The sequence below is a fragment of the Elgaria multicarinata genome, chromosome 3 (genome assembly GCF_023053635.1).
Source record: "Elgaria multicarinata webbii isolate HBS135686 ecotype San Diego chromosome 3, rElgMul1.1.pri, whole genome shotgun sequence".
Classification (NCBI taxonomy): Eukaryota; Metazoa; Chordata; class Lepidosauria; order Squamata; family Anguidae; genus Elgaria; species Elgaria multicarinata.
In genome coordinates this window covers 14,410,966-14,437,697 of record NC_086173.1, presented here as the reverse complement: position 1 = coordinate 14,437,697, position 26,732 = coordinate 14,410,966, and the positions used below count along the sequence as shown (strand labels likewise).

The 26,732-nt window shown below is 45.0% G+C and overlaps 1 protein-coding gene across 1 annotated transcript in view; it reads right to left on the bottom strand.

Annotated features, from left to right (window-relative positions):
* The window catches only part of CC2D1A (coiled-coil and C2 domain containing 1A), a 65,159-nt gene that overhangs the window by 34,481 nt on the left and 3,946 nt on the right, over positions 1 to 26,732 (bottom strand). Inside the window, exons 3-13 of the mRNA XM_063119360.1 lie at positions 22,521 to 22,635; positions 21,339 to 21,448; positions 18,829 to 18,897; positions 17,201 to 17,338; positions 16,320 to 16,686; positions 14,499 to 14,623; positions 12,492 to 12,564; positions 9,480 to 9,596; positions 7,023 to 7,153; positions 5,760 to 5,832; positions 2,316 to 2,434 (exon numbers count right to left, since the gene is read on the bottom strand). Of these exons, the coding sequence (XP_062975430.1) occupies positions 2,316 to 2,434; positions 5,760 to 5,832; positions 7,023 to 7,153; positions 9,480 to 9,596; positions 12,492 to 12,564; positions 14,499 to 14,623; positions 16,320 to 16,686; positions 17,201 to 17,338; positions 18,829 to 18,897; positions 21,339 to 21,448; positions 22,521 to 22,635 (1,437 nt within the window). The remainder of the gene's footprint in view (positions 1 to 2,315; positions 2,435 to 5,759; positions 5,833 to 7,022; positions 7,154 to 9,479; positions 9,597 to 12,491; positions 12,565 to 14,498; positions 14,624 to 16,319; positions 16,687 to 17,200; positions 17,339 to 18,828; positions 18,898 to 21,338; positions 21,449 to 22,520; positions 22,636 to 26,732) is intronic.

Below are 26,732 nucleotides of genomic sequence, written 5' to 3'. Positions count from 1 at the left end.
AAAATTGAGGTTTTAAATTATTATTTTTAAAATCATCATTTTTAAATATAAAGAGATGAAACTTTGTACCATGATAGGATTTAGGTAGAGCTTTAGCCACACCAAATTTGAAACAGTTCCGTTCATCCATTGATTTTTTAGGATTTTCTTTTAAAATGAGGTTTTAAAATTATTATTTTTTAAACTGTCATTTTTAAAGATAAAGAGCCAAAAGTTGGCACCATGATAGCTTTTAGGTAGAGCTTTAGCCATACCAAATTTGAAACAGATCTAGGGCCAGTAGCAAACCCTGTTAACAACAACAGCAGCTTGCAATGAGTGAAGATACAGTCAGAAAAGATATTTGAGGGAAGGGGAGAATGTAACACACAGAGTATAGCAAAAGCTTCAAAGTACAGCAAAACCTACAAAAGTAGGAGTGAGTGAAGTTAATTTCAGATACATTGAATCTCTCACTTGTTCTTTATTTCAGTGATTTTAACATTAAGATGTTATGTAGAACAGATTTGTCTTAAATGTGTGCTGTAAAATCAGATATGTGACCAAGGCTATGTTCGGGTGGGTACTGGACACCCCTTGGTACTGGACACGCTCCCTTGGGGGCGACCATGTTGTCCTCCTTTTTGGTTTCCAAAATATGGTCACCCAGGAAATCAGAAGACGTTTACTTCTTGGGAGGAGAGCAATGACAAATCTTGATAAAAAAAGTTAAGAGCAGAGACACCACACTGACAACAAAGGTCCGCATAGTTAAAGCAATGGTATTCCCCGTAGTAACCTATGGCTGCGAGAGCTGGACCATAAGGAAAGCTGAGCGAAGGAAGATAGATGCTTTTGAACTGTGGTGTTGGAGGAAAATTCTGAGAGTGCCTTGGACTGCAAGAAGATCAAACCAGTCCATACTCCAGGAAATCAAGCCAGACTGCTCACTTGAGGGAATGGTATTAAAGGCAAAACTGAAGTACTTTGGCCACATAATGAGAAGACAGGAGACCCTGGAGAAGAGGCTGATGCTAGGGAAAGTGGAAGGCAAAAGGAAGAGGGGCCGACCAAGGGCAAGATGGATGGATGATATTCTGGAGGTGACAGACTTGACCTTAGGGGAGCTAGGGGTGGCAACGACCAACAGAAAGCTCTGGCGTGGGCTGGTCCATGAAGTCACGAAGAGTCGGAAGCGACTGAACGAATAAACAACAAAACTGTAACTGGCCTGGTCAGCAGTCTAGCTGCAGTATTCTGAACGAAATGACGTTTCTGAACAGGTTTTAAAGGCAGGCCCGCATACAACGCATTACAGCAGTCCAAACAGGATGTAACTAAGGCGTACGTGACCACGGCCGGATCAGATATCTGTAGGAATGGGTGCAGCTGGCACACTAGCATCAGGTGTGCAAACGCACTCCTGGCTACCTCCAAAACCTGGGCATGCCGGTTAGAGCTGAATTCAGGAGCACACCCCAATTGCGATCAATGAAGATTCTTCCCTATGCACTAAAGCACCAATCTTGCATAGTGGCTCACACAAGATATTAAAGCAGTTAAAGAAGCTGTAACTCTACTAGTGAAATGTGGTATGCTTCAAACGCCTCCTGAAAATGCACTTACTCATCCAGGCTTTCTCTGGCTTGCAACTGATATGCTGATCCATCTTACTCTTCCTTGCCTTGTTTTTGTAGCTGGAATTGTTTTTAAATAGTGCATTTTAAATGTGATTGTTTAATAGTATATTTAAACGTGATGTTTAATATAGTTTTTATTCTATTTAGTGGCATATAAATATTACAAATAAATGGATAAATAAAGCCTTCCACAGAAGGAGGCTGCAAAGAAGGTGGGGATACCCAATTTGTCTAAGAAAGAATAGTAGTTCCTAGCTACTCCCAATGTACATGTCATTTTGCCAACCCACTGTACAATTCCCTTTGTGGAGGTAGGATTTAGGTATTCCCATATTCTGACCCATGGCGAGCACTCCATGCACATTTGTAAGGTTTCCCACAGATGCATGTTGGCTCTGGGCTTGAACATAAGGAAGGAAAGGAACCTCTTGTGCAAGCACTTGAGTCATTGCCTGTTTTCGCTGACGTTTTCTTGGCAGACTTTGTAGCGGGGTGGTTTGCCATTGCCTTCCCCAGTCGCAGTTACCTTTCCCACAGCTAGCTGGGTACTCATTTTATCGACCTTGGAAGGATGAAAGGCTGAGTCGACCTGAAACCAGCTTCCGCTGGGATCGAACTCAGGCCGTGGGGAGAGTTTCGGCTGCAGTAACTGCCACTTTCCACTCTGCGCCACACGAAGCTTGAACATAACCCAACCTTTTTTGCCTCCTCAGTGTCTTCATCCTCCTCAGTGGCTAGCTTCATAGCTGTTTCAAGGATACCCGCAAAGCTTTGATTTCCTGGTGAAGATTCCATTCCTTGGATGGGAGGGAAACCTGTAAAAGAGGATAACACATCTCAAGGCTGACCTGTGACTGATTTAAGAAAGGACGTGGTGGCAGAGGCTTAATATCTAGACTCTCAAATCTCCTGGCTTGGCTACATAGCTTCCGTTTTTTTTAAAAATAAGCATGTTTCAACCCCTTATGACTGCAAAGAAAAGCTTGAAACTGTGGGCATTGTCTGCTGAAATCTTTGAAGCCAGGAGCAAGGTTGAACAAAAATTTCTACTAGTCAGAGGTGGAGCTTCATGGTCCGCAGTCCATTGCTCCTTTCCCACAACTAGCAGAACTAGGATACATCGTGCAAAATAAATATGGGCACGCTTGCTCCAGCAAATTTGTGAGTAAAGAAACCAGGGGTAGCAGTAGAGCTTTGGCTATTGGGTGGTGTAGAAATGTAATAAATGAATTAATAAATATTTCACGTGTATCAATGTGGAAGACAAGGCTATTACTTATTTAGTTATAATAGCTAACTAAATTAGCTAAAACGGATGCCTAAAATGAAATCTATCACTGAAATTTTAGGGATATGTGGGTATGAGGATGACACTGAGTTCTGCTCAGGTGGGTCCACCCTCTCCACAACTATTCCATTTGTCAGTTTTCAACACAGCAAAAACAAGATGGAAGTTCCCGACCCTAAGCAGCTTTACTTAGGGAACACAATACCTGACGGAACGCCTCTCCCGGCATGAACCTACCTGCTCAACATCTAAGGTCCTCCTCCGAGTGTCTACAGCTCAGAGGATGGCAACAAGGGAGAGGGCCTTTTCGGTGGTGGCCCCCCAATTATGATCTCCCCGATGAGGCTTGCCTGGCGACAACACTGTTATTTTTTCTGCGCCAGGTCAACACTTTTCTTTTCTTCCCAGGCATTAAATGCTAAGTTTGTTTGTTTTTAACGGAACCCAGAACTGTCGTTTTTAAAATGGATACCGTTGTTTTTATACTGTTGTTTTTACGTTTTTGATGGTTTGAAATTTTGTATACTTTTTTAATTTCCACTGTTTTTAACTTTTGTAAACTGCCCAGAGAGCTTCGGCTATGGGGCGGTATATAAATGCAATAAATAAATAAATAAATAAGTGCCTCTGACTTCAGTGGGACTTTGTCCATAGCCATAATGCTTAGGAATGCAGCTTCCATGTAGCAATGCCACAGAGGCAGGACAGGACAGCTCAAGAAGAGCATGACCGGCTGGGCCCTTCGTCTCATTTTCAAGGGTACAAGCTTTGCTGTTAGCTTTGCTGTTTCGAAAGGAATCAAGATCTCCACGGGCAATGGGAACTCCAGCTATTTTGGCACCAGTTTTGCCTTGAGGAAACCTAGAACATCCTTCCCTGACTTGGGGCCCTCCAGATGTGTTAGACGACAGCTCCCAGCATGGAGGATGCTGTTAACGCAAGTTATTTTCTGTTAACATCATATGATGCTGCCATAAGAGGGCAGCATTTGCCAGATGCATCATCACTGCTTCTATGCCAAATCAAGAGGCTAATTATTAGGAAATTGTTACCGGTAGGGATGTCTCGGGCATCCATTTGGGGCTCGAACCTCACTTATATCTTGCCAGCTTGTCCCCCACAGACTGGAGTCCATGGAGCAACACGCTCCTCCACCAAGCCCTAAAATGGCAGCTCAGACTTTTTCATAAAGGGCCCTTTTGCGCAAATGGCAGCCGTAAAGAAGCAAATTTACGCAAAATTACAGGCATAACTGGTCTAAATACACCATTTACGCCCGTAATTTTGCATAAACGCCCCCTTTAGAGCTGCCATTTGCGCAAAAGGGCCCTTTACAAAAAAAGCCGAGCCGACATTTTAACACAAAATGATGGCTCAGCAAGGAAGTGGGAGGCTGCGGACCACTCAGCGCACATGGCGGACAGGGTTGGATGGCCAGCTAGGGCCTGGTAAGTGGCGTGAACAGAGCCTCTCCATCCATACTTACAGGCTGGTTGGGACAATACTTTTCCCTACTAGGTCGGCAGTTTTCAGAACTTAGTTCTGCTGCATCTTAGGGTTCCTCAGTGGGAAAGCTTGCCTATCGTGCCTGATGTTCTGCTGCAATGCACAGCTCCAATAGCATATTGGGGGTGTTCTAGGATGTGCTCTCCATTCACTTGGAGCAACAGTGAGGACCAACATTCCCGGCCAGTGCCTACTGTGAACTGAAGCCTGGCCTATGTGTGCAGAGGAAAGAGGTGGTAGAATGGACTGTACCACATTTCAGCTGGCAGGTGGGGGGGAAATCACATAAAAAGGATTTGTCGATACAGTGCGGTGCATACGGAGTCAGAACCTCTCTCCTTGGTGTGCTCATTTTTCAACTGCAGGGAACATCATATGTGCGGAGCGTTGAAAAGTCGCACTGCCCACCTGAAGCATGAATAATACAGCCCACTCTACCACCTCTGGATTCTATCACCTCTTCCTACTGCATGTGCAGGCCAGGCTTGCGTGTGTTAAGACGCTTCCAGAATCCTCTGTAACGTGCAGGGGTTCTGCTGTTGACAAATACATGTAGAAAAGCTTCTCTGAAGGTAGAGTTTGAAAACCATTGTCCTAGGCTCAAAGGTACAGGGGGAAGGGGTCCTTAATGAAATCCATAAATCCCACCCCATACCAACTCACTGGGAGCCTTTAAAAAAATAGCAAAGAAGGCCAGCACAAGAGGTAAGGGGGTCAAGGAAAGGAAGGAAAGGAACCCCTCGTGCAAGCACTGAGTCATTACTGACTCTTGGAGGGACGCCAGCTTTCGCTGACGTTTTCTTGGCAGGCTTTATAGCGGGGTGGTTCGCCGTTGCCTTCCCCGGCCATTATTACCTTTCCCCTAGCTAACTGGGTACTCATTTTACCGACCTGGGGAGGATGGAAGGCTGAGTCGACCCGAGCCGGCTGCCTGAAACCAGCTTCTGCTGGGATCGATCTCAGGCCGTGGGGAGAGTTTCGGCTGCAGAAACTGCTGCTTTACCACTAATTTTAGCACTAAGTACAGGATTGGATACAAAACTGCTGTAACTGCTGCAACATTGTCATGCTAGAAAGGTGAGACGTAAGCCTGAGACACACCTCTTGCAGAGCTCAAACATTTCAGTAAGATGATGATGTGGCCGTCATGTACCCAATTCTGTTCCTGTGTCGAAGACACAGGTATAGAAATGTAAATGTTTTAACGCACTCTCTAGCCACCATCCCCAGTTCCATCACCATTTTCCTCTACTTGCTCCTCCTCGAGGGCAGCTGAAACCTGGAAACATTTTGAAGAAACCCAAAGCAACCACCCCGCTGCCAAAATAAAGATGGGAACTAAATACCTGGGGGAACAGGTAGGTCAGCAAATTCAACAGGTTTCCCTGCCTTGTGAGTTCTGATGGCCTCTTGATATTGCTGGTGGAGGGGAAAAAGGCAGAAGCTGAAAAGTGTGATTTGAGAATATGGCCTGTGTAGAACAGCCACTTTTGTAAAAGCCACTGTGTAAAAGCCACTTTTGTTGGGCTGCTCACAGTAAAACAACAACAACAACAACAAGTGTTGCATATATGTATATTTATGCATAGCTTCAGCTATGGGGCAGTATATATATATAAAATGCAATAAATAAATAAATATTTGCTCTGCCCAATGATGATGAACATTATTAATCAAAGCAATTACATTTAATTATTATAATTAATTGCTTGTATAGTACTTTTCAATTACATGACGTGCCTGTAGGTTCATCAAAAGGCTAGCCTCTGATGCAGGCAAAGTTAACCCAGAGTCACCCATATCCACAGCCTGCATACCGACTTGTTTTTCCTGGAGTTGAAAGCAGAATTAGTTCAGCTTTGTACTGCATACATTTCAGTCTCTCTTGTCTTGCACTGAACAGTTTTATTTACTGTTATTCTATACTGTTCTTTCAGTATCACTTGTGCTTTAAACACCTTCATCTTCAAGTATTGCATTTTTTATTTTTTAAAAAAAGAGTTACTCCTTAAAAGCAAATCACCAATGGAAATCAAAGAGTCATTTGGCTCAAGTCTATATCCAGGAATAGTACATTCCTATAGTAGTCTAGGCTGAAATTTGCCTTTTCCGCAAGCAGAACCCACTGACCCAAAACAGGAAGAGTGTAAAGAGAACACGTGGACCTCTGACTCTTGTGATTTGACCCATAAGGATTTCTCCGTGCCAACCTTTTGCAAATTGTTGAGGCCAATGTGTAATATTGATCTCAAACACTGAATATTAAGTGGACAATAATTGGAAATCCACATTTTATTTCAGTTTCCACATTCACCAACTTCTCTCTGCAAAACGTTTGACAGATACAAGATTCCAGATAATGAATCTTAGGATTCAATCAATCCTAAGATTCATTACCTGCCTTTGTAGCGAGACAACAGAAAAATGCAAACCAGCATACATCCTAGTGACTCTGAGCCCAGTTATGTTGGGGCAAGAGCAAAAATGTTAGCAGAGCCTGCTCAACTCAAACTATACCCCGAGACTTATGCTGCATAGCATTTGAGCAGGAAAGGCAGCAAGCCAAAACAGAAGCAGGGACTTCTAGTTAAAACAGGTAGGCACCTCACCTTCACAATCCGTTCATGCATTCTGGCCTTCCTGTCATCTCCTTTGCTCTTTGCCTGTGCTGCTGCTGTCTTGTACCTGTCCATCCTCTGCTGCAGGGCCTCCATCATATCTCGAGGGGGCGGGGGTATATCTGGAAGAAAAGGGTGCCATCCAATATAACTTTATTCTTACACTGAACAAGACGCTCTAATAGGGACCTGGAAACAAAAGTGGAGTGGGTGGGGAGCTGATGGCTTACCTAGAACCAGCCCAATCCCCTACTCCAAGGAGAGGTGACTTGGTACCCTCCACATCATTTGGAATGCAACTCCCATAATCCCTGACCATTGGCCATGCTTCCTGGGGCTGATAGGAGTTTTTATTCTAAAATATCGGAGAGCATTTTCATTAGCCAGACTTAATGTCCTTCCCTCCAAACTTCTGGAGGGCAGATTTAATAAAATTCCAGTGCTCAACAGATGCTGCCCCTGCAACAATAGTGAAGTGGAAACTGTATCTCATGTTTTACTGTTTTGTAGATTTTATCTAGGGGCTAGAAACGATCTTCTCTAAACCCTATTTTACAATCTTATCCTGGTCACCCAACTGAATTCTTAACGTCTCTTTTACTTTGTAATATAGACAAATCAATTACTGAGCAAGTGGCCAAGTTTTTGAACTTGGCCATTTCTTTTAGATCTTCTATGATCGCCTGATTTTTAATAGTTAATGGTATGTTCAGTTTGCTTGTATGTAAAATTTTTATTTGCTGGAATGGTCTATTGGCCGCAATAAACTGTTGTTGTTGTGAAAAATATTCTAAAATATCACAGGCTATGTTTGCTCCTTGAACTTCTTATTTGTTTTTTGTTTTCCCATCTTTCAATGCCTATAATTTTTAAAATTCTTTTTATAAATTGATTATTTTATGTTTTGTACTGGAAGATACCTAAAGGAGCTTAAGGCTGCAATCGTGAATACACTTGCTAGGGAGTAAAGCACCACCGAAGATGGTGCGACTTACATCATGGCGGGATTAAGCATGTGCAGCAGCCTTTCACAACCTGGTGCCCTCCGGATGTGTTGGACTACAAATCCCATAACTACCAGCCAGCAAGGCCAACACATCTGGAGGGCACCAGGTTGGGGAAGACTGATGTATAGGATTGTGCTACCAGTCATGGAATCATAGAATAGCAGAGTTGGAAGGGGCCTACAAGGCCATCGAGTCCAACCCCCTGCTCAATGCAGGAATCCACCCTAAAGCATCCCTGACAGATGGTTGTCCAGCTGCCTCTTGAATGCCTCTAGTGTGGGAAAGTCCATAACCTCCCTAGGTAACTGGTTCCATCGTTGTACTGCTCTAACAGTGAGGAAGTTTTTCCTGATGTCCAGACGGAATCTGGCTTCCTGTAACTTGAGCCCGTTATTCCGTGTCCTGCACTCTGGGAGGATCGAGAAGAGATCCTGGCCCTCCTCTGTGGGACAACCTTTCAAGTATTTGAAGAGTGCTATCATGTCTCCCCTCAATCTTCTCTTCTCCAGGCTAAACATGCCCAGTTCTTTCAGTCTCTCTTCATAGGGCTTTGTTTCCAGACCCCTGATCATCCTGGTTGCCCTCCTCTGAACACACTCCAGCTTGTCTGCGTCCTTCTTGAAGTGTGGTGCCCAGAACTGGATGCAATACTCAAGATGAGGCCTAACCAGGACCGAATAGAGAGGAACCAGTACCTACTCTTCATCCTACCCAGCCACACTCCACATGACACAACCCAGATTAAAGGAATCTTTCCTAGTTATAGGGGATTCCTTCCTACTTGTGTGTGAATGACCAACAAGTCTTTGAGATTTATCCGCCACAGCCTCAATTTTAAGAAATGGCCTAGTGGCAATTTTTAACCTAAAAGGAGCATCCTGGGGATCCCCTACAGTCATGGGTGACCTTGTGTTTTCCATAGATCATGTTCATATACACACTGCTTTTTATACTGTGCTTTTTATACTGCATTTTGTATTTGTGTTTTTAACCTGTTGGTTGTTTTATTATGGTTTTGATTTTTGTTAACCGCCCAGAGAACTTCGGCTATTGGGTGGTATAAAAATGTAGTAATAATAAAAAAATCCTTGGTTATTTTAATGCTGTTGTTCTTCCATGTTTTGCCATACATATATATATTTGGTAATTTTACAGTGGATATGTTCTTTATGCTGTGAGCTGCTTGACCTGTGAAAAAATGGCAGGGTATAAAGATTTTTTGAAAAATAAATATTAATAAGTAAGGCACAACCCAGATTCAGATTTCCTAATTCGGTGAGAACTGTTTTCAGAAAAGCCAGCGAGAAAGCACAGAAGAAAAAGGATGGGGCAAGACTTGCACCTGCACTTCTGACCTACATTAGCTGAACCACTGGCTCTGCACAGTACAGCAGCATCCTTCAGGTAGGGGAGAAACAAGGAAATGTTTTGGGGTTCCTACCTCCTGCATTTGACACGGCTGGTGCCGGAGGGGTCACAGCATGGGCAAGGGGCGTTGTCGTTGCCACAGGGGGCTGTTGCACGCCCAGGGATGACAATATCTCCTTGGGCAGCTGATCTGTGGAAAACAGACAACCAGTTAAAAGCATGACAATAAGCTAATTCCTAAAAGGCTGGCAACTCCCTCCCCAATGAAAACAATTCCCCATCCACTCTGAGTATTTTATCTGGCCAGGGAGGGTGTCTTCCCCAACACCACTTCTCTATCTTGCTCCCCTCCCCGCGCATCCCAAACACCTGTGGGCATGGTTTACATGACGCGTCAGGCTCACCGTGGGTTATTTAATCTACGATAAGCCATGGATTAAATATCACATCACGCCAGTCCTTTTACAACTTCATTGGCTGCCAGCCTAGGTCCGGGCCCGATTCAAAGTGCTAGTATTGACATTTAAAGCCCTAAACGGCTTGGAGCCGGGTTATTTGAAGGAATGCCTACTCCCATATATACCTGCCCGGATCTTAAGATCATCCACAGGGGTCCTTCCCTGTGAGCCCCTGCCAAAGGAAGTGAGGCAGGTGGCTACTAGGAGGAGGGCTTTCTCTGCTGTGGCACCCTGGCTGTGGAATGAGCTCCCCAGAGAGATCCGCCTGGCGCCTACACTGTACTCTTTTCGTCCCCAGCTGAAGACCTTTTTATTCTCTCAGTATTTTAACACTTAATTTTAACTTAAATTTAAATTTTACTGTTCTAAATCTGTATTTTAACCTTATATCAATTTTTGCTGCGTGGTTTTATCCTGGTTGTGCTTTTTATACTGTATTTTGTATTTGTGTTCTTAACCTGTTGGTTATTTTATTGTGGTTTTAATTTTTGTGAACCGCCCAGAGAGCTTTGGCTATTGGGCGGTATAAAAATGTAATAAATAAATAAATAAATGGCACATGCCAGGTGCATGCAGTCACCATTATGAATATTCAATTTCAAAGGGGATTGCGTCATACTGTCCAAACCTGGCCACCACAGGTTATTCAAAGGTTAAATGACCCTCACATAGCCCTCGGTTTGTAGTAGCCCATGGTGAGCCCTAAGCGCCATGTGAACTGGCCCTAAGTGTGCCGAGCAATTAGACCACATTTTCACAATGCATCTGCTTCAATACAGTTGCCCTGGCAGGGCTCAGGGTGTATATCATGTGTGTGCTTATAAAACAATGTATTGTAAGCAGCCATGCGATTCATTTACTCAAAGGGCAGGATCTAAATCTTCCTAGATAAATACATGTCTGAGCTGGGAATGAATCTTAAGCATTCCCAATCCTTCCTCCAACCACAAGGCAAGACGATTTTCACTACTGAGCAAACATGAAGGTTTCCCTATATGCAAAAAGGTAACAAAATTAAGTAGCAGGCTAAGCATTTCACACAAGGAGACTCCACTTCGTTCCTGTCAGCAGCCATAAGCAAGAAACAAGAACAAGTGTGTTTTCCTAGCCAAAAACTAGGAATTGATATAAGTACTTGCAACACTTCACTCTTCCCCAACCTGGTGACTTCCAGATGCGCTGGACTACAGCTCCCATCATGCTGCCCATATTGGCTGAGGGATGATGAAAGTAGTGAACCAAGTCATTTGGAGGGCACCAGGCTGAAACAAGCCATTATAAACCTGGGTGGCTGCTAAAATATACAAGCGTTTCATACTAGCATTCAGCTTTGTGAGCAGAACAACGCAAAGGAGACACTTGCAGTGCAATCTAGGCCTACTCGGAGGTAAGCCGTACTGAATTTAAGGGAAGTTATGCCCAGGTAAGTGTATATAACATTGCAGCCCTAAAGCATCTTTGGAAGAAGTTGGCTTCCTGATAGTCTCATGTGAAGCCCCAGACTTCGTGTCCTTTGTCTTCAGTGCAGGATTTATTTACCTCAGCGAGTGCAAAAGCTTAGTGAATATTTTTGATTTATATATGACATAAGTGTCTCAGAAAAGCAAGTCTTACATAATTCCAGTTGTGGGCAGCTGTACGATAAACTGTAAAATCATACAATCCTGAGAAAGTGGACGTATAACGACATATCACTCATAATTCCCTAAGCGTTGGGGTAAATAAACCCCATGTTATTATACATTTTCTTAATCCTCATTTAAAAATGCAACTTTTTTGTTCGTAAGTATTCTTTTGAAAGTCGTATAGTTTTCGAGTAAATCATGGTTAAACGTCACACATAACCAATGTGAACACTGATTTTATACGTTCAAATGAAATTATCTCAAAAACTAATGGAGTTAACAAAAATGTGTAATTACAAAAAGTATTTGTCATTAAATTTGAAACATTTCAGAAAAAAACCCATCTCTGTAGCATAAACGGGTGAGAAGTTATGCATATTTAAATGTGGCAACTACATAATAGCGCGGCAGTAATATTGATGATGTCATCACGCAGCCCACGATCACCACTGGAATTTTGTAAGACTCACTTTTCTGAGACACTTATGTAATATATAAACAAAAAATATTCACTAAGCTTTTGCATTCTTTGAGTAAGTAAATCCTGGCCTGGCTCTTGGACTATGAAGGCTACAGAGCAGTTCCTGGCTATGACAACTCCTCTGTGAGGATGAGCTACCTGGATCAGACCTAATTATTGCTCAAGGATTAATCCAAATGGTTTCAGGCTTTTGGATTTCAGTTTAGGAATACCGAGCTCATTAAAGAACTGATTAATGTACTTACGTTTTCAGGTAGTTAGACGCTTTGTATTAGGGCAACAGCCAGCTATGATTAGGGAATTAATCAATAAACCTGCTCTCAACTAGAAAATCGGACTGGCATACCATCTCTCAACACAGAGGATTGTGAGTGGAACACTGAAGAAAATATTTTGCCTTTTTGTGCACCATCCCAATCCAACCTGCTTCCTGGTGAAGATTCCCTCCGTTTTATATGCTAGGAAAGCTCACGCCCGGGACACAGCGAGACAAACTCAGCCAGGTTCTCAACCATTCTCACCTGGAGGCGGAGGCAGACGGCTGAGATCAACGCTCTCTCCTTTACCCACAGATACCAAAAGAGGGTCCAAGCTCTGAAAGACATGAACATAACACGTCAACCGTTTGCTCTTCTCTATCCTTTCAACTGAAGAGCTGAGCGCAACTTAAGCAGCAAAACTTTTCAACCTGTAATTTCGCTGTGAAGTGAGGCAAAGAGCTACAAGCTGGCCAAGCCTTTTACGGAGGTTGTGACCTGCAAGGCAATGTGGCACTCCTTTACATTCTGTCTGTCATTTCCCCCACCACAAATGCCTCCCCCCTAGTCCACCGTTTCCCATGATTCAGCAACACATACATCCAGAAACCTGGCTGGGACCTGGCAGGAGGTGTTATGGGGAAAATGTGGCGGGTGAATTAAAGGGTGAACACAAACAGCTACTTCTCCATCCTGTCACCCTACCATTTTGCAGCTGTTCAGTGGAAATCCAGGTTCCTGGGCTTCAGCTGACCCAATTTCCTAGACCCAATTTCCTCTATTTCTCCTTCTTGATTGCATTTTTTTGGGCAGATAAGAAGCAATGCCCAAATAACCTGCCTACAGGCTCCCAGCAGACCCCATTCTTCTCCTAAGTGACTGGCATCAGAAACTGGCTCCTATAGCCCTATTTAATTACTCAAGCTCCCGCCTATAGCCTCCTTCGCAAATGCCATAAACCACAGCAGGCAACCCATCTGCTGCCAGTTCAATTTTATTTCTCTGGCTGCTGCCTCCTCCAGTGCAATACTTAGCATTTGTCTAGCATTAAAATGTGCTCAGAGCACTCCACGCTCTTGAGCTCAGTAACCACAGAAAGTGCATCAGTATTATTCCCAAACTGCAGATGGGAGAGGCCAAGGCTAAGAAAACAGAGACTTGTCTAAAGGCCACCGAGTTGAGTTCTCAGCAGAGACAGATCTGAACACAGGCTGAGTTCACACATCGCACTAATCATAGCATAGCAGAGTTGGAAGGGGCCTACAAGGCCATCGAGTACAACACCCTGCTCAGTGCAGGAATCCACCCTACAGTATCCCTGACAGATGGTTGTCCAGCTGTCTCTTGGAGGCCTCTAGTGTGGGAGAGCCCACAACCTCCCTAGGTAACTGGTTCCATTGTCGTACTGCTCTAACAGTCAGGAAGTTTTTCCTGATGTCCAGCTGGAAACTGGCTTCTTTTAACTTGAGCCCGTTATTCTGTGTCCTGAACTCTGGGAGGATCAAGAAGAGATCCTGGCCCTCCTCTGTGTGACAACCTTTTAAGTATTTGAAGAGTGCTATCATGTCTCCCCTCAATCTTCTCTTCTCCAGGCTAAACATGCCCAGTTCTTTCAGTCTCTCTTCATAGGGCTTTGTTTCCAGACCCCTGATCATCCTGGTTGCCCTCCTCTGAACACGCTCCAGCTTGTCTGCGTCCTTCTTGAGTTGTGGAGCCCAGAACTGGACGCAATACTCTAGATGAGGCCTAACCAGGGCCGAATAGAGAGGAACCAGTACCTCACGCGATTTGGAAGCTATACTTCTATTAATGCAGCCCAAAATAGCACTGGCCTTTCTTGCAGCCATATCGCACTGTTGGCTCATATTCAGCTTGTGATCAACAACAATTCCAAGATCCTTCTTGTTTGTAGTATTGCTGAGTAATCCATGGTGGGTGGATAGCCATGCTGGGCGAGGCGTTTTGTGAACAACCCACCTTGCATGGTTAGCACACCCAGCTGCCGATCAGGCAAACCACCCACTATGGGTGGGTGGTTTGCCCCATCGTCTCCCTCCTCCTCAGTCCTCTACCCTGCATCGCAGGGATCCTAACAGCAGACACATCTGGTCTGCTGCCAAGTCCCTCTTCCTGCTCTGATCAGGGTTGAATCCCTTTCGCACAAAAACAGCACCGGGAAACATTTCCCGTACTTCCCTGTAACCACCAAAAGTCTGTTTTTCATCTCCTCTTGCCAAATGGATGACAGCCTTGCTGCAGAAGCGTGCCTACCTTGGCTATGCGGTAATACTTGGTAGCCATTTCAATGCTGCCTTCCTGTTTAGCCTGCAGTGCCGCCAGCTTGTACTCCCGCTGTCTGGCTTGCAGGGCGGTCTGAGCACTGGAGTTTTTGGAATCTGAGGACAAGCAAAGAAGTACGTCATGCCACCATACCTTCCTGTCAATCCAAGAGAGTTGACAAACTGGGAGTCCGGAGAGAACTATTTTGGCTAGTTGCCCCCCCCCATCCCCCAAGATATTTTTGATCCCCCTTGCTCTTTAAACTGCAGGCCGCAGTGGCACATCACAATTTCAAAAGCCACCTGCCATTAGAGAAGGAACTGCCATTAGAGAAACACAATTTGAACACAGTGTGGGGGTGCATGCAACAAGTTGAAGTATTCCGTGGATCTCGGCCATCATGTCAGAGACCCACATTTTCCCAAGTGGAGATTTTAGTAGGGGGCTTCATTTGGATTTATGTCCTGCCCCTAATCCAAAGGCCTAGGATGGGTAACAATAGGTTTCTTTTAAAGAAAAATCAAACAAAATTCCTGTTACACAGATGTGAGGGCTTGTGGGTGGAACCTGGGGGGTGGGTGGAAAAGAAGAGTCCCCCCCCCCAAAAAAATCCCAAAACATTCTGGAAAAAAATGTTGTTTTTAATTTGGGTTTCTTTGTTCATTTTTTCCCCCCTGGAATTTTTTTCCAGGCCACATCTCCAATTCCTATTCAGGGGAGGGGTGAAGAAACGAAGTAAAGCTCACTTCAAATTTATAATGAATTTATTTATTTTTGGGGGAAAAGACCTCTCCCCTCACCCCATGCAATGGACAGGAATTGCGCTGTTGTGTCTTGAGAACTGTGACTTCTGATGAAACAAACCTAAGAGCCTTAGAGGTATCTTACTACTATATTATGTACAAGTCCATTCAGCAAGATTGATGGGGAGATAGAATTAAAACCCAGGAGTCCTAACACCAGGGAGATATTAGTAGGAAGAATTAGGGCTAGGAGGAAAGGGAGCCGATGATACAACTAGATATGTGAAGAGACACACTGCCTACCAGCAGTTGGCTAAAACCCGTGCAGATCAGTAAGAGGCTTCTAGGCCCAACATTTATTTATTTATTGTACCATATTTCTTCGATTGTAAGACACCATCGATTGTAAGACGCACACTAATTTCAGTACCACCAACAGAAAAAAAAAAACCTAAGACACACCCGCGATTCTAAGACGCACCCCATTTTTAGAGATGTTTATATGGGAAAAAAGTGCGTCTTAGAATCGAAGAAATAGGGTATTTATATACGGCCCCACAGCTGAAGCTCTCTGGAAACTGAGGCAAGACTAAACATGGCTTTAACTCAAGGTGGAAGAGGCTTTCTTTCTTTGTGGTCCAGCAAGTCACCCTTCCCAAAAAAACTCTCTGGGAATGTTCGCACAACACAATAGCCCATGATGAGTTGGTTAATCCACCGTGAGGCTGTGGAGACTGTATTGCTGCCATTATGAATATGCAACGCCCACTTGGGATGTTGTACTGTCTGAACCCAGTTAGCATGGGTTATGTGAGAGTTAAACAACCCCTGCATAACCCAGGTTCTTTTTTAGGCTTATGCAAGGGTTGTTTAAGCCTCATATAACCCACATGCTCACCAGGTTCACACAACATGACAACCCCTGACTAGGGGTTGCGTATGTGACCTGGCAGCCATGACAAGCTGTGATGTGTTGTCCAAAGTCGATGTCTCTCTCTTACACACACACACACACACACACACACACACTAAAGTCTTTTTAAACTGAAAATTTGCATTCAATACAAACCCAAATAAGGAGAAGGTGTCAAAGGGGCAGGCCTTGGCTGCGGTGTCTCTGGGGACCCAAGCAGCCCAGCAGGGGCTGGAGAAATCTTTGGCTTTGGAAGGACAGGTGGTGGCAACTTGGGGGGCAGTGCAGAGGCAGGCGGTGAGATGGGCAGTGGTGGCTCAGGGGCCACAGAAGCAGGCTCTGGAGGAAGGTGGTTGGCTAATGCAGCCCTTCTGCCAAGCACGGAGGCCGGCGAGGCTGGCGCTGTCTCCAGAGGAGAGGCCTGCTGGGAAGGAGTGTTCTTTCCTGAAGTTACCGGGGGAGGAATTTCATCGTTATCAATCTTTTTGCCTTTCCTTATGGAGGTCAACAGGTTTTCCAGAGTCTGGAAGGGGGGAAAAAGAAAAAAGCGTCATAAAGTAACAGCACATCCCAAAAATTCAACACAAGTTATTCCAGCTTACAACCTGGTGTCCTCCAAATGTGTTGGAAGGGGATATCCCCCAGTCAGCTATTGGAAGAAAAGCTTTTTTAAGCCCTTCCCCCTTAATTTTTAACATAAACTAGAAGGGTCCATAGCTCAGTGGTAAGAGCACCTGCTTTGCATACAGAAAGTCCCAGGTTCGATCCCCGGCATCTCCAGATAGGAACAGGAAAACTCCTGCCTGAAACTCTGGAGAGCTGTGGCTGCTGGTCAGTGTCAGTAACACTGGACTAGATGGGCCAAGGCTCTGACTCCGTTTTAGGCAGCTTCCGGTGTTCCTATAAAGATCTGATAGCCACCAAGCTAAACAATTATGTTCCAGTGACTATTACTGTACACCACTCCGAGATCTTAATGATATAGGGTGGGATATAAATGTTCCAGAAATAAATTAAATAAATATTACGTGGCTTACCTTGAGACCCCTTTCATAGCGGCGTACTTTAGAGCTTTCCCCAGATAATTTTGCATTAGCAACCGCAGCCTTGTACATGGCCAGTCTTTCTAGCAAAATGGATTCGGTGCTGCTGGAATCCGCTGGGGCATCGTTTGTCTGGCAGAGAACAAAACAGATGCTTCTTTTCAGGCAAACCAACACTGGTCATTTGTAGAAGAGCAAGTCATAGAAGTCTTGCAGCCCTTGGGCCCTGACCCAAATGTTCAGGGCTAGGCAACCTGGTGCCCTCCAGATGTTGTTGGATTACAACTTTCATCTTCCCTGACCATTGGACATGCTGGCAGGGCTGATGGGAGTTGGACTCCCAAAATATCGGGCACCAGGTTGCCTACCCTTGCAATAGTTCCAGACACATGTTTAGGGAAATGTCCCTCCACTCTCTTGCCATAGCGCCCACCTGCCTGTGTGCTGTAAACTGAGAGACAGCCACTTGGAATTAGCCTGTTTGGTAAAGAAAAGGAAATCACATACTCTCAGAAGTCATGACCTCAGTGCCAAACCTCTGCTCTCCTGCTATTATCATAATTATTATGGACCAACTTTGCAGGGCTTGTGCAAGGATTACTGAGTGTGTATGCTTATTGCTTTGGGCTCTCTGAAGTGTGATATAACCGCTAACAATTAGCATTTACATTGTGCTTTAGACCAAGAATGCAAAGTACTTCACACACTCACAGTCTACCTCAGTAACCCTTACCACAACCACTCAGCTGCTGTTTTAGTAGTGGTCTAACAGTAAATCACAGTTATCTCCGTATTATGGATGGGTGGGAATAAGGCTGGATGATAGTGGGGTGTCTAAGGCATGGGTGGAAAACCTCTTGCCCTTCAGATACTGGACAACAACTCCCATCATCCCCATCCACTGCCCATGCTGACTGGGGGCTGATGGGAGTTAAACAAAATCTAAGAAGGCCACAGGTTTCCTGGTTTAAGGCCATACAGTGCAAGGTGACCATATGGAAAGGAGGACAGGGCTCCCGTATCTTTAACAATTGCATAGAAAAGGGAATTTCAGTAGCTGTCATTTGTACATATGGAAAACCTGGTGAAATTCCCTCTTCATCACAACAGTAAAAGCTGCAGGAGCTATACTAGAGTGAGCAGTTTTAAAGGAGGGCAGGACACCTGCAGCTTTAACTGTTGCGATGAAGAGGGAATTCAACCAGGTTTTCCATATATACAAATGACACCTGCTGAAATTCCCTTTTCTATGCAACTGTTAAAGATACAGGAGCCCTGTCCTCCTTTTCATATGGTCCCCCAGTGAGTTCATAACTGAGGCGAGGTTTGAACAAAGGGCTTCCCAGGTCACAGCTCCCGCCCTTGGCAACCTAGGCAGCATTGTTCATTTCATGGGATATGCAAGAGGTGGATGTGTCCCAGTCACTGCCCCCTTGCATTTACAGCGGACACGACTCAAACAGGCAGGGCCTCTGAATGCCTTATGCCCAAGACCCTGCAACATCAACTAGTGCTAGCCACAGATCTGCAAAGAAAAACCAATTTCCCCCCAAACTTGGTTGAAAAAAGTGGCCACCAAGAAGGCAAGAGCAAGGAACCCAAGTGGGGACCTACACTTGTACCTTAGCAGGCACAGGCACCGGGGCGTCCTTGGCCTCGGCGTCTTCCTCAAGAACTTCACTGAGTTCAGCCTACGCAGGAGGGAAACAATATTTGTTAAATGTTCTGATTTTAAAAATTCACCCTACAGAACGCCAGCATTTTGCTTTAGAGCTGTCCGAAGATTAGAAGCACAGCAAGCTATTTGGATGAAGACTTTCCGTACCAGCTTTTATCCAAATGTAACTATCTGGAGTACTCCAACAGAGCATTAATTCAGCCTTCCCCAATCTGGTGCCCTTCAGAGGTGTTAGACTGCAACTCCCCAGTATTAATTCAAAGATTGCCTCCCTTATCATTATTATTATTATTTATATAGCACCATCAGGGTACATGGTGCTGTACAGAATAAAACAATAAAATAGCAAAACCCTGCCACATAGGCTTACATTCTAATAGAATCATAATAAAACAATAAGGAGGGGAAGAGAATGCACCAAACAGGCACAGGGTAGAGTAAAACTAACAGTATAAAGTCAGATCAAAATCAAGTTTTAAAAGCTTTAGAAAAAAGAAAAGTTTTTAGCTGAGCTTTAAAAACTGTGATTGAACTTGTAGTTCTCAAATGTTCTGGAAGAGCGTTCCAGGCGTAAGGGGCAGCGGAAGAAAATGGACGAAGCCGAGCAAGGGAAGGAGAGACCCTTGGGCAGGTGAGAGACATGGCATCAGAGGAGCGAAGAGCACGAGCGGGGCAATAGTGTGAGATGAGAGAGGAAAGATAGGAAGGAGCTAGACTGTGAAAAGCTTTGTAGGTCAACAGGAGAAGTTTATATTGGACTCTGAGGTGAATTGGAAGCTAATGAAGAGATTTCAGAAGTGGAGTAACATGGTCAGAGCGGCGAGCCAAGACGATGTACAGCACTCTGTACAGCACCGTGTACACTGATGGTGCTATATAAATAAATAAATAAATAAAAATAATAATAATGATCTTAGCAGCAGAGTGGTGAACAGAAACCAAGGAACTGATGTGAGAAGAAGGAAGGCCAATGAGAAGAAGGTTGCAGTAGTCCAACCGAGAAATAACCAATGCATGAAAAAGAAGAGACAGACATATTATATATTGCTGATTAATGGCTTCGTCACATCTTTCCTCTCTAACTTTAAGAGGAAAAGAAGTAAAACCTGCCATAATCCCCCCTGGTTCCTCAGTCTTTCACTACTTCCTTAACTTTAATGTACCAAGTCCACCGACTACTGTCATCTCTCTGCATCCCTTTCTCCCCTCCTCCATCACAGCCACTAGTTGATTCCATTTTAGCTGCCTTCAATAGCTCATTGAAAGCTGCAGCCTTCATTGATACCACTATCTACTTTCTTTACTCCTGCTTCTGGGATGCTAGGAATTGAGGTCCAACACGTCTGCACCAGGTTGGAGAAGGCTGATCTAGAGGCTAAGTAGACATTCTTCAACCAAAGTTTACTTTCCCTTTCTTGACAAACTCTGCTCAAAACAAGAAAGTACATGAAAGCCATTGTTAAGTGGGGGGGGGGGGTTCAGTCACTCTACCCAGAAAAAGAGCTTTTGTCTGTTTGAAATTGGATTGATCTCTGCATAGCTGGTACGAAAATCTTGCCTTGATTATCTTTTCGATCCCTTCCAACTTTTGAAGTCTCTATTCTGAACACAGCAGGTTTAGACAAATACATGGGAAATGGTGACAAGCCATTGCAGCTTAAAATAGGAGTCTCAAACCTCTTTCAGTTCGAGGAGTGATGGGTGGGGTCAAACAAAAGAGGCGGGCCCAAAATATCAAAAATATCAGCGCGTTGCAGCTTACAGCTCTTACTGCAAGTAACTGAGCCTCAGGAAAGGCACCAAATGATTGGTGGTTGGAGGAAAGGAGTGTGGCCTTCTGGAAAAACTTGGAAGGCCAGATTGGGACCCCTAGAGCAGGGGTCCCCAACCCCCGGGCCACGGATCGGTCCCAGTCCATGGCCTGTTAGGAACTGGGCCGCGCAGGTGAGCTCCTTTCACACCCCCACCCCCACCCCCCCGTACCTGGGCGCGGGGCGCCATCTCGCCTGCCCAGCCAAAGCGAAGCCAAGACGCTGGAGTGGGGTGGGGCGGCTTCAGAACAGCGTGCCTGGCTGGAAGCCGCTCTGGGAGAGCAACTTCCGGGCGCGCCGTACCGAAGCCGCCCACCCGCCCCAGCGTCCTGGCTTCGCTTCAGCTGGGCACCCTCCCAGCCGAAACGAAGCCAGGACGCTGGAGTGGGGGGGCGGGGGGGGGCTTCCTAAAACCATCCGCTCAACCCCCCCACCCCCCGGTCCGTGGAAAAAATGTCTTCCACGAAACCAGTCCCTGGTGCCAAAAAGGTTGGGGACTGCTACCCTAGAGGGCCTGATGTGGTCCTGGGTCCTGCGGCTCTGTACCCTGGCACTACCCACACCATGGCTGCTAAATAAATCTCCTAGTATCGCAACATAGCCGCAGAATGCAACCAGACCCTCCCCCGCAAGGCATTTTTACCAGCAGTTCATCATCATCTTCCAAATCTTCCTCTCCATCCCCACCCTCTTCATCGAGATCCGTCATGCAGAGAGCAGCCATTCGTTCAATAGCTTCCATCGGCAAAGGAGCTGGAAAGAAGCAGCAACCCATAATACATTGTCACAAAATCAAGTCTGGATTGGTCCAGGACTGATTTTGCACTATATGCAGATCCTCTGCAGAGGAATAAATAAATGAATGACCACAAAGCCATCTGAAAGGCAGGTGCCAAACTTATGTAAGGAAAAACAAAGTACTCAAGAGGGAAGATGCTTGTAAGAATCAAGTAGATTCTTTCATCAAATACTTGGGTGTAGTTTTGCCTTAGACTCAAAAATTACACAGGAGGCTACTGGCAGGGCTTGAAGCAGAAGCATTCCTCTGTGTATGTGTGTGTGTGTACTTGCATCGAGGCCCCAAGATGCATTCATGTGATCCATGCCAGGGGGAAGGGGGAAAAGGAAATGGGAGTGAATTCAAAGGGCCAGTTCACACGCTCACTGTGGGTTAAACAAGCCATGGATTATTTGAGGGTTGTTTCCCCCTTCAACAAGCCATGCTGCCAGGGTTCAGATGACAAGACAAGCCACGCCTGGGCGGGTAATTTGGCAAATGGCACTCGCAGTAGCTTAAACAAATCATCGTGTTTAAGGTTAAACACCGTGGCTTGTTTAACCTACTATGATCATGCAAACCAGGTCCAAGGGGTGAGCTTGTGGTTTGGGGCAACGGCCTAGCCCTTGAAGCAGCAGGTGAGTCTCTCTTCCCTGCACTTGCCCCAGAAAAAGGGAAGCATGAGGCACCAGTGCTGTCACCCAAAACATTCCTCCAGCCGGGAGTGGAGACTATGGCAGGGGATAGACAGAATATGGACGCAGCCTGAAGAGCTGCCTTTAAGAGTCAGGTGGAGGGGCGACACTGTAGAGGGAGAGAAGCTCAGAGTCCACAAAAGCAGAAAGGTGTGGAGGAAAAGAAGGCCCCAGAGCAGCAACTGATTAGGCATGGAAGACATATAGCCTCTCTCTCTCTCTCTCTCTCTCTCTCTCTCTCTCTCTCTCTCACACACACACACACACACACACACACACACACACACAGCAAACCTCTCCAATCACTGTCTCAAGCAATCACCAACAACACAAAGTCCTCAAGACCACTTACTTTTTCCATTTGGCTGTCCTCCAACAATGGCCAGGAACTCGGCCTCTAGTTCCTGATCATCCTCCCCTTCACTGGGCACCATGCTTTCCGGAGAAAAATCCATCAGCAAGCCCATCTACAAGGAACAAGACACAGTCATGAAAACTAGTGGAGCCTTAGTTGTTAATGATATTAGTCCTTGCTTCACAGGTAAGTTCCTGTGATGCTGATCTTATTGTAAATTAGTAGCTGTTCTTAGAAGACCTACTGCCTACTTTTCAAGAAGAAAGAAGCACCAGCACCAACCTCTGCCTGTTTGGGGAAGCCAGTTTTCATTCAGAAATTATTTCGCAAGTGTAAAATTTGTAATTATGGCTACAAGGCTTATCCTGATGCTTCAGGGGTGGATTCTCTCAAATGTGACCTCTTCTGCACTCCATCTAAGATCCTTGCTCTATGTGCTTCCACCAAATAAGGTGTGGGAGATGTCTACTAAGAGCAGATTTATCTCAGTGGTGGTGGCAACTCTGTAGAATGCCTTCCCCAGAGAGGCCTGCTGGGCACCATTCATGGATACCCTGAGACGCCAAGCCTTTGGGCTTAGTTAATTCAGCTCATGTAAACATTCACCTCCATGTTGGTTAGCTGAATGTGGTATTCTCCTTTCGAAAGGTGTTCTTATTTAGTTTGTTGTTTCACCATGATATTATTGGATTTGTTTGTATTTTGATGTTTTCTTGTTTTAATTTTCTCCTGTGAGCAGCTGTGATCAAATAAATAAATAAAAAGCATGAGATCCTGTTTCATTATTTTCTTACCTCCCAATGAAGGAAAGAAAATGAGAACAACAGGATATGGCCTAGCACTGCAGTTTCCGTACTCTATACCTCGAGAGAAACCTTGCAACATTGATCTGCCTTCCCAAGGAATCCCTGAGTGCCAGCCACAAAGTGCGAACACCTTGCAAAGGTTTCGGGGGCACATTCTCAGTTCACATTTCTGCTGTGCCCCACCATTGCCCCATCAGGCCTACGCCAGGACATTCTCAACACTCTTCCATGAGCTGCAAGTTATAGAGGCATTCAAGAGGCAGCTGGACAACCATCTGTCAAGGATGCTTTAGAGTGGATTCCTGCATTGAGCAGGGGGTTGGACTCAATGGCCTTATACGCCCCTTCCAACTCTACTATTCTATGATTCTACTGGTATCCCCTTGGAGGAAAGCTTGTCAACCATTACTAATTTCCCCTTCAAGGTGCCCCTGATACGCTTCCAAGGAACACAGTTTGGAAAAGAAACACCAGCTTACTGAATGGGAGCGATTTGGTGATGATGAACTGTAAAGCAAAACCATTTATGTGACGGACCGTAACTGTCCAAAAATCTAACAGAATGTTGCAATAGGAATGCCTCAGTACTACTCAAGCAAAGAGCAATATACTACCATCTACCGAACAACTGGAAGAGCATAATTTCATAGAATCATTGAATAGTAGAGTTGGAAGGGGCCTATAAGGCTATCGAGTCCAACCCCCTGGCTTCCCCCTCTCCCCCCAAACTTGGTCCCCTTCAGACTCCAACAAATCTGGAGAGCACCAGGTTGGAGACAGCTGCTTTGCGTCATCAGCACATGCAAAAGCGAGCTACATGCTGCAAGCTTCTTGCAAAAGTATATCCAATGCAGCTGAGACTCCACTGAAACTTTCCTTAAATGTAGCTACGTACTGCCCAAAAGGAAGGGAGAACTCTGGAGGTGCTGTCTGCATTCACAACACTGCAGGCATTGTCTGAGCATTGATGGCAACAGATGGAACTTGGGATGAAATTTCCCCCGATGGAAGTTCTAGAGTTTTATTATCCTCTAACAGGAGTAGCATTCCTTTATAGCCAACAGATGTCACCGCACAGGCATGTTTGAATAATGCATATGTTAGCACTAGAGATGCTAGAGAAACCCGCCCAGCTTGGCTTTGGGTACAATCTTTGGGAGCTCACAACACTTGCCTCAAAGAAGAGGTAAATTCCAAAATTTTGCTCTCATTAAAATCCAACTTAATGAGTTCTCACCTTACCCATCCGTTTGGAGAGCCACCCTGATCTCCAAAATCTTGTCCCCTCCGTCATCACAACCCTACCCCCTTGCTTTCAAATCACACTTAATGAGCAGGGGGTTGGACTCAATGGCCTTGTAGGCCCCTTCCAACTCTACTATTCTATGATTCTATGACTGCACAGGTGGAGCAGCAGCACTGGCACTCCAGCCATGCTAAAAGAAAAATGATAGGATCTCTTTTCCCCTTCTTTCTCTAGACCAGGAAAGAAGGCATCAGTGTCCCTTGGAAAAACTACAATTCCCAAGGGCCACTGGGGCTCTCAGTCCTTGGCATGCTAGCAACACACCAGAGGCAAAGGGGAGGAAGGGATCAGATCGCCATCTTCTTTCATCATGGGCTGGAGTACTATCGCCAGTGCTCCTGTTACATCCCCCAGTACTAGTTGGGATGAGAGTTGAGGATGGCTGGGCAGAAGGCAAGGGTTGGTCAATTTCTAAGTCAGCTCTGGGGGAAACAGCTTGGTTTATTTGCAATCCAATTTGGGCTGAGGGGGACTTGCCCATAGAACTAGCACACTTGCAGCCATGAAGGCTTTGTGCCCTGGGAATGTCTACAAAATCCAACCAGATGAGAGGAAAAAACACTCAAATCCTTCCAGTAAAGTTCATTTAAGATATATGTGTTTGCAGATGCTTTCTTTTCAAGTGGTGCTACCACTTATCAAAAGCGTTAGTTAGTAGCGGCACCTGGTGAATTATTAAGGCTACACAGAACCTGGACTGTGTTGTATCATTCTGTGTCTTATAAGCATTTTATGACACTTCCATAGAAATGCAGTTCTATTTTGGAGGATGTATCTATTATCAGGGATGGGCAGAGGGGGGTGGGCAGTGGGGCCAGTTGGCATGGGCCTACGATTTTGAGGGGGGCTACTCAGAGTCCCCCTGGTAGAGGCAAAGGGGGTCCCTTTGGTAAAGATTTGTTACAAAGTAGCCATTTTTCTGTCATTGCCAGCAACAGTGGCCTCTAATGAGAGGAGCTTTGGTGTCCTAAAACGAATCAAGTCATACTTTCGGTCCGCAATGGTGCAAGAACGTTTGAATGGATTAGCGGTTTTGAACATTAACATTGACAAGGCAAAGTTGCTTGATTTTTCTGTTGTTGATGATGAATTTGCCCAAAGAAAAGCACGTAAAGCACTTTTGAATGTGAAGAAGTGGTGTCTTATATACATCTTGAATAAAAGCGCTTGCCATTACCTTTTTTATAAATCGTTCTAGTTCATATGTATTTAGAACTGATTCAAAAATACTTAATGAGCAGTTTGAAATGGGGCCTACATTTCCCGTCTGGCCTGGACCGATTGCCAGCTTTGCCCGGCCCTGTCTATCATGTTCTTTTCTATGCACCAAACAGAGGGCTGTGATCAGTATTAAATGTTATTGGTCTGCCATATACACACTGAATACATCCAAGTCCAAAGGTTAGAGCTCCCTATAATTCAAGCATATTTGCATTCAAGAGGCTTCCATCAGCATTCATCTCTGCATCAACCTTTGCCTCCCCATAATACATTTTTCCTTAATCATGGAAAGCCATTTCTTTAAAAAACTAAAATAAAACAGTCTCATGTTATCCAACTTTCGCAGCACAGAAGCTTCTTTAAAAAGTCTTTCTACGGCTGCAATCCTTTACCCAGTATCCTGGGAGCAGGCTCACTGAACTCCATGGGACCCATTTTAGAGTAGATAGATAGATATATGATTGCACTGTTGGTATTCAAATTCTTGAACCATAATAGCCTGAGATTATTGTTAATGTCTTTGCCCCAAAGTTCTAAGTTGGTTATTAATGCTGCCATATGTGATCTAAGGCATGGGTGCACAATCTCATGGCGAAGATCCACCTGCCTGGGGTCTCGATCTGGCCCTCCAAATCTCCAGATGGCCAATTACTTACCATTCCTTTCCCCCCACCAACAATGAATCATTTGGGAATTTCCTGACTTTTGCACATTTTTCCCCCACTGTAAAAGGTTGGATTTTCTTTTGTCCATTATTTATACACTGCCTTTTTTCTTCTTGCAAGGAACCCAAGGTGGCTTACACAGCCTTCCCCCACCCTCCATTTTATCCTCAAAACAGTTGTTGTGTTGGCCAAACCCGGCACATATTCTTCA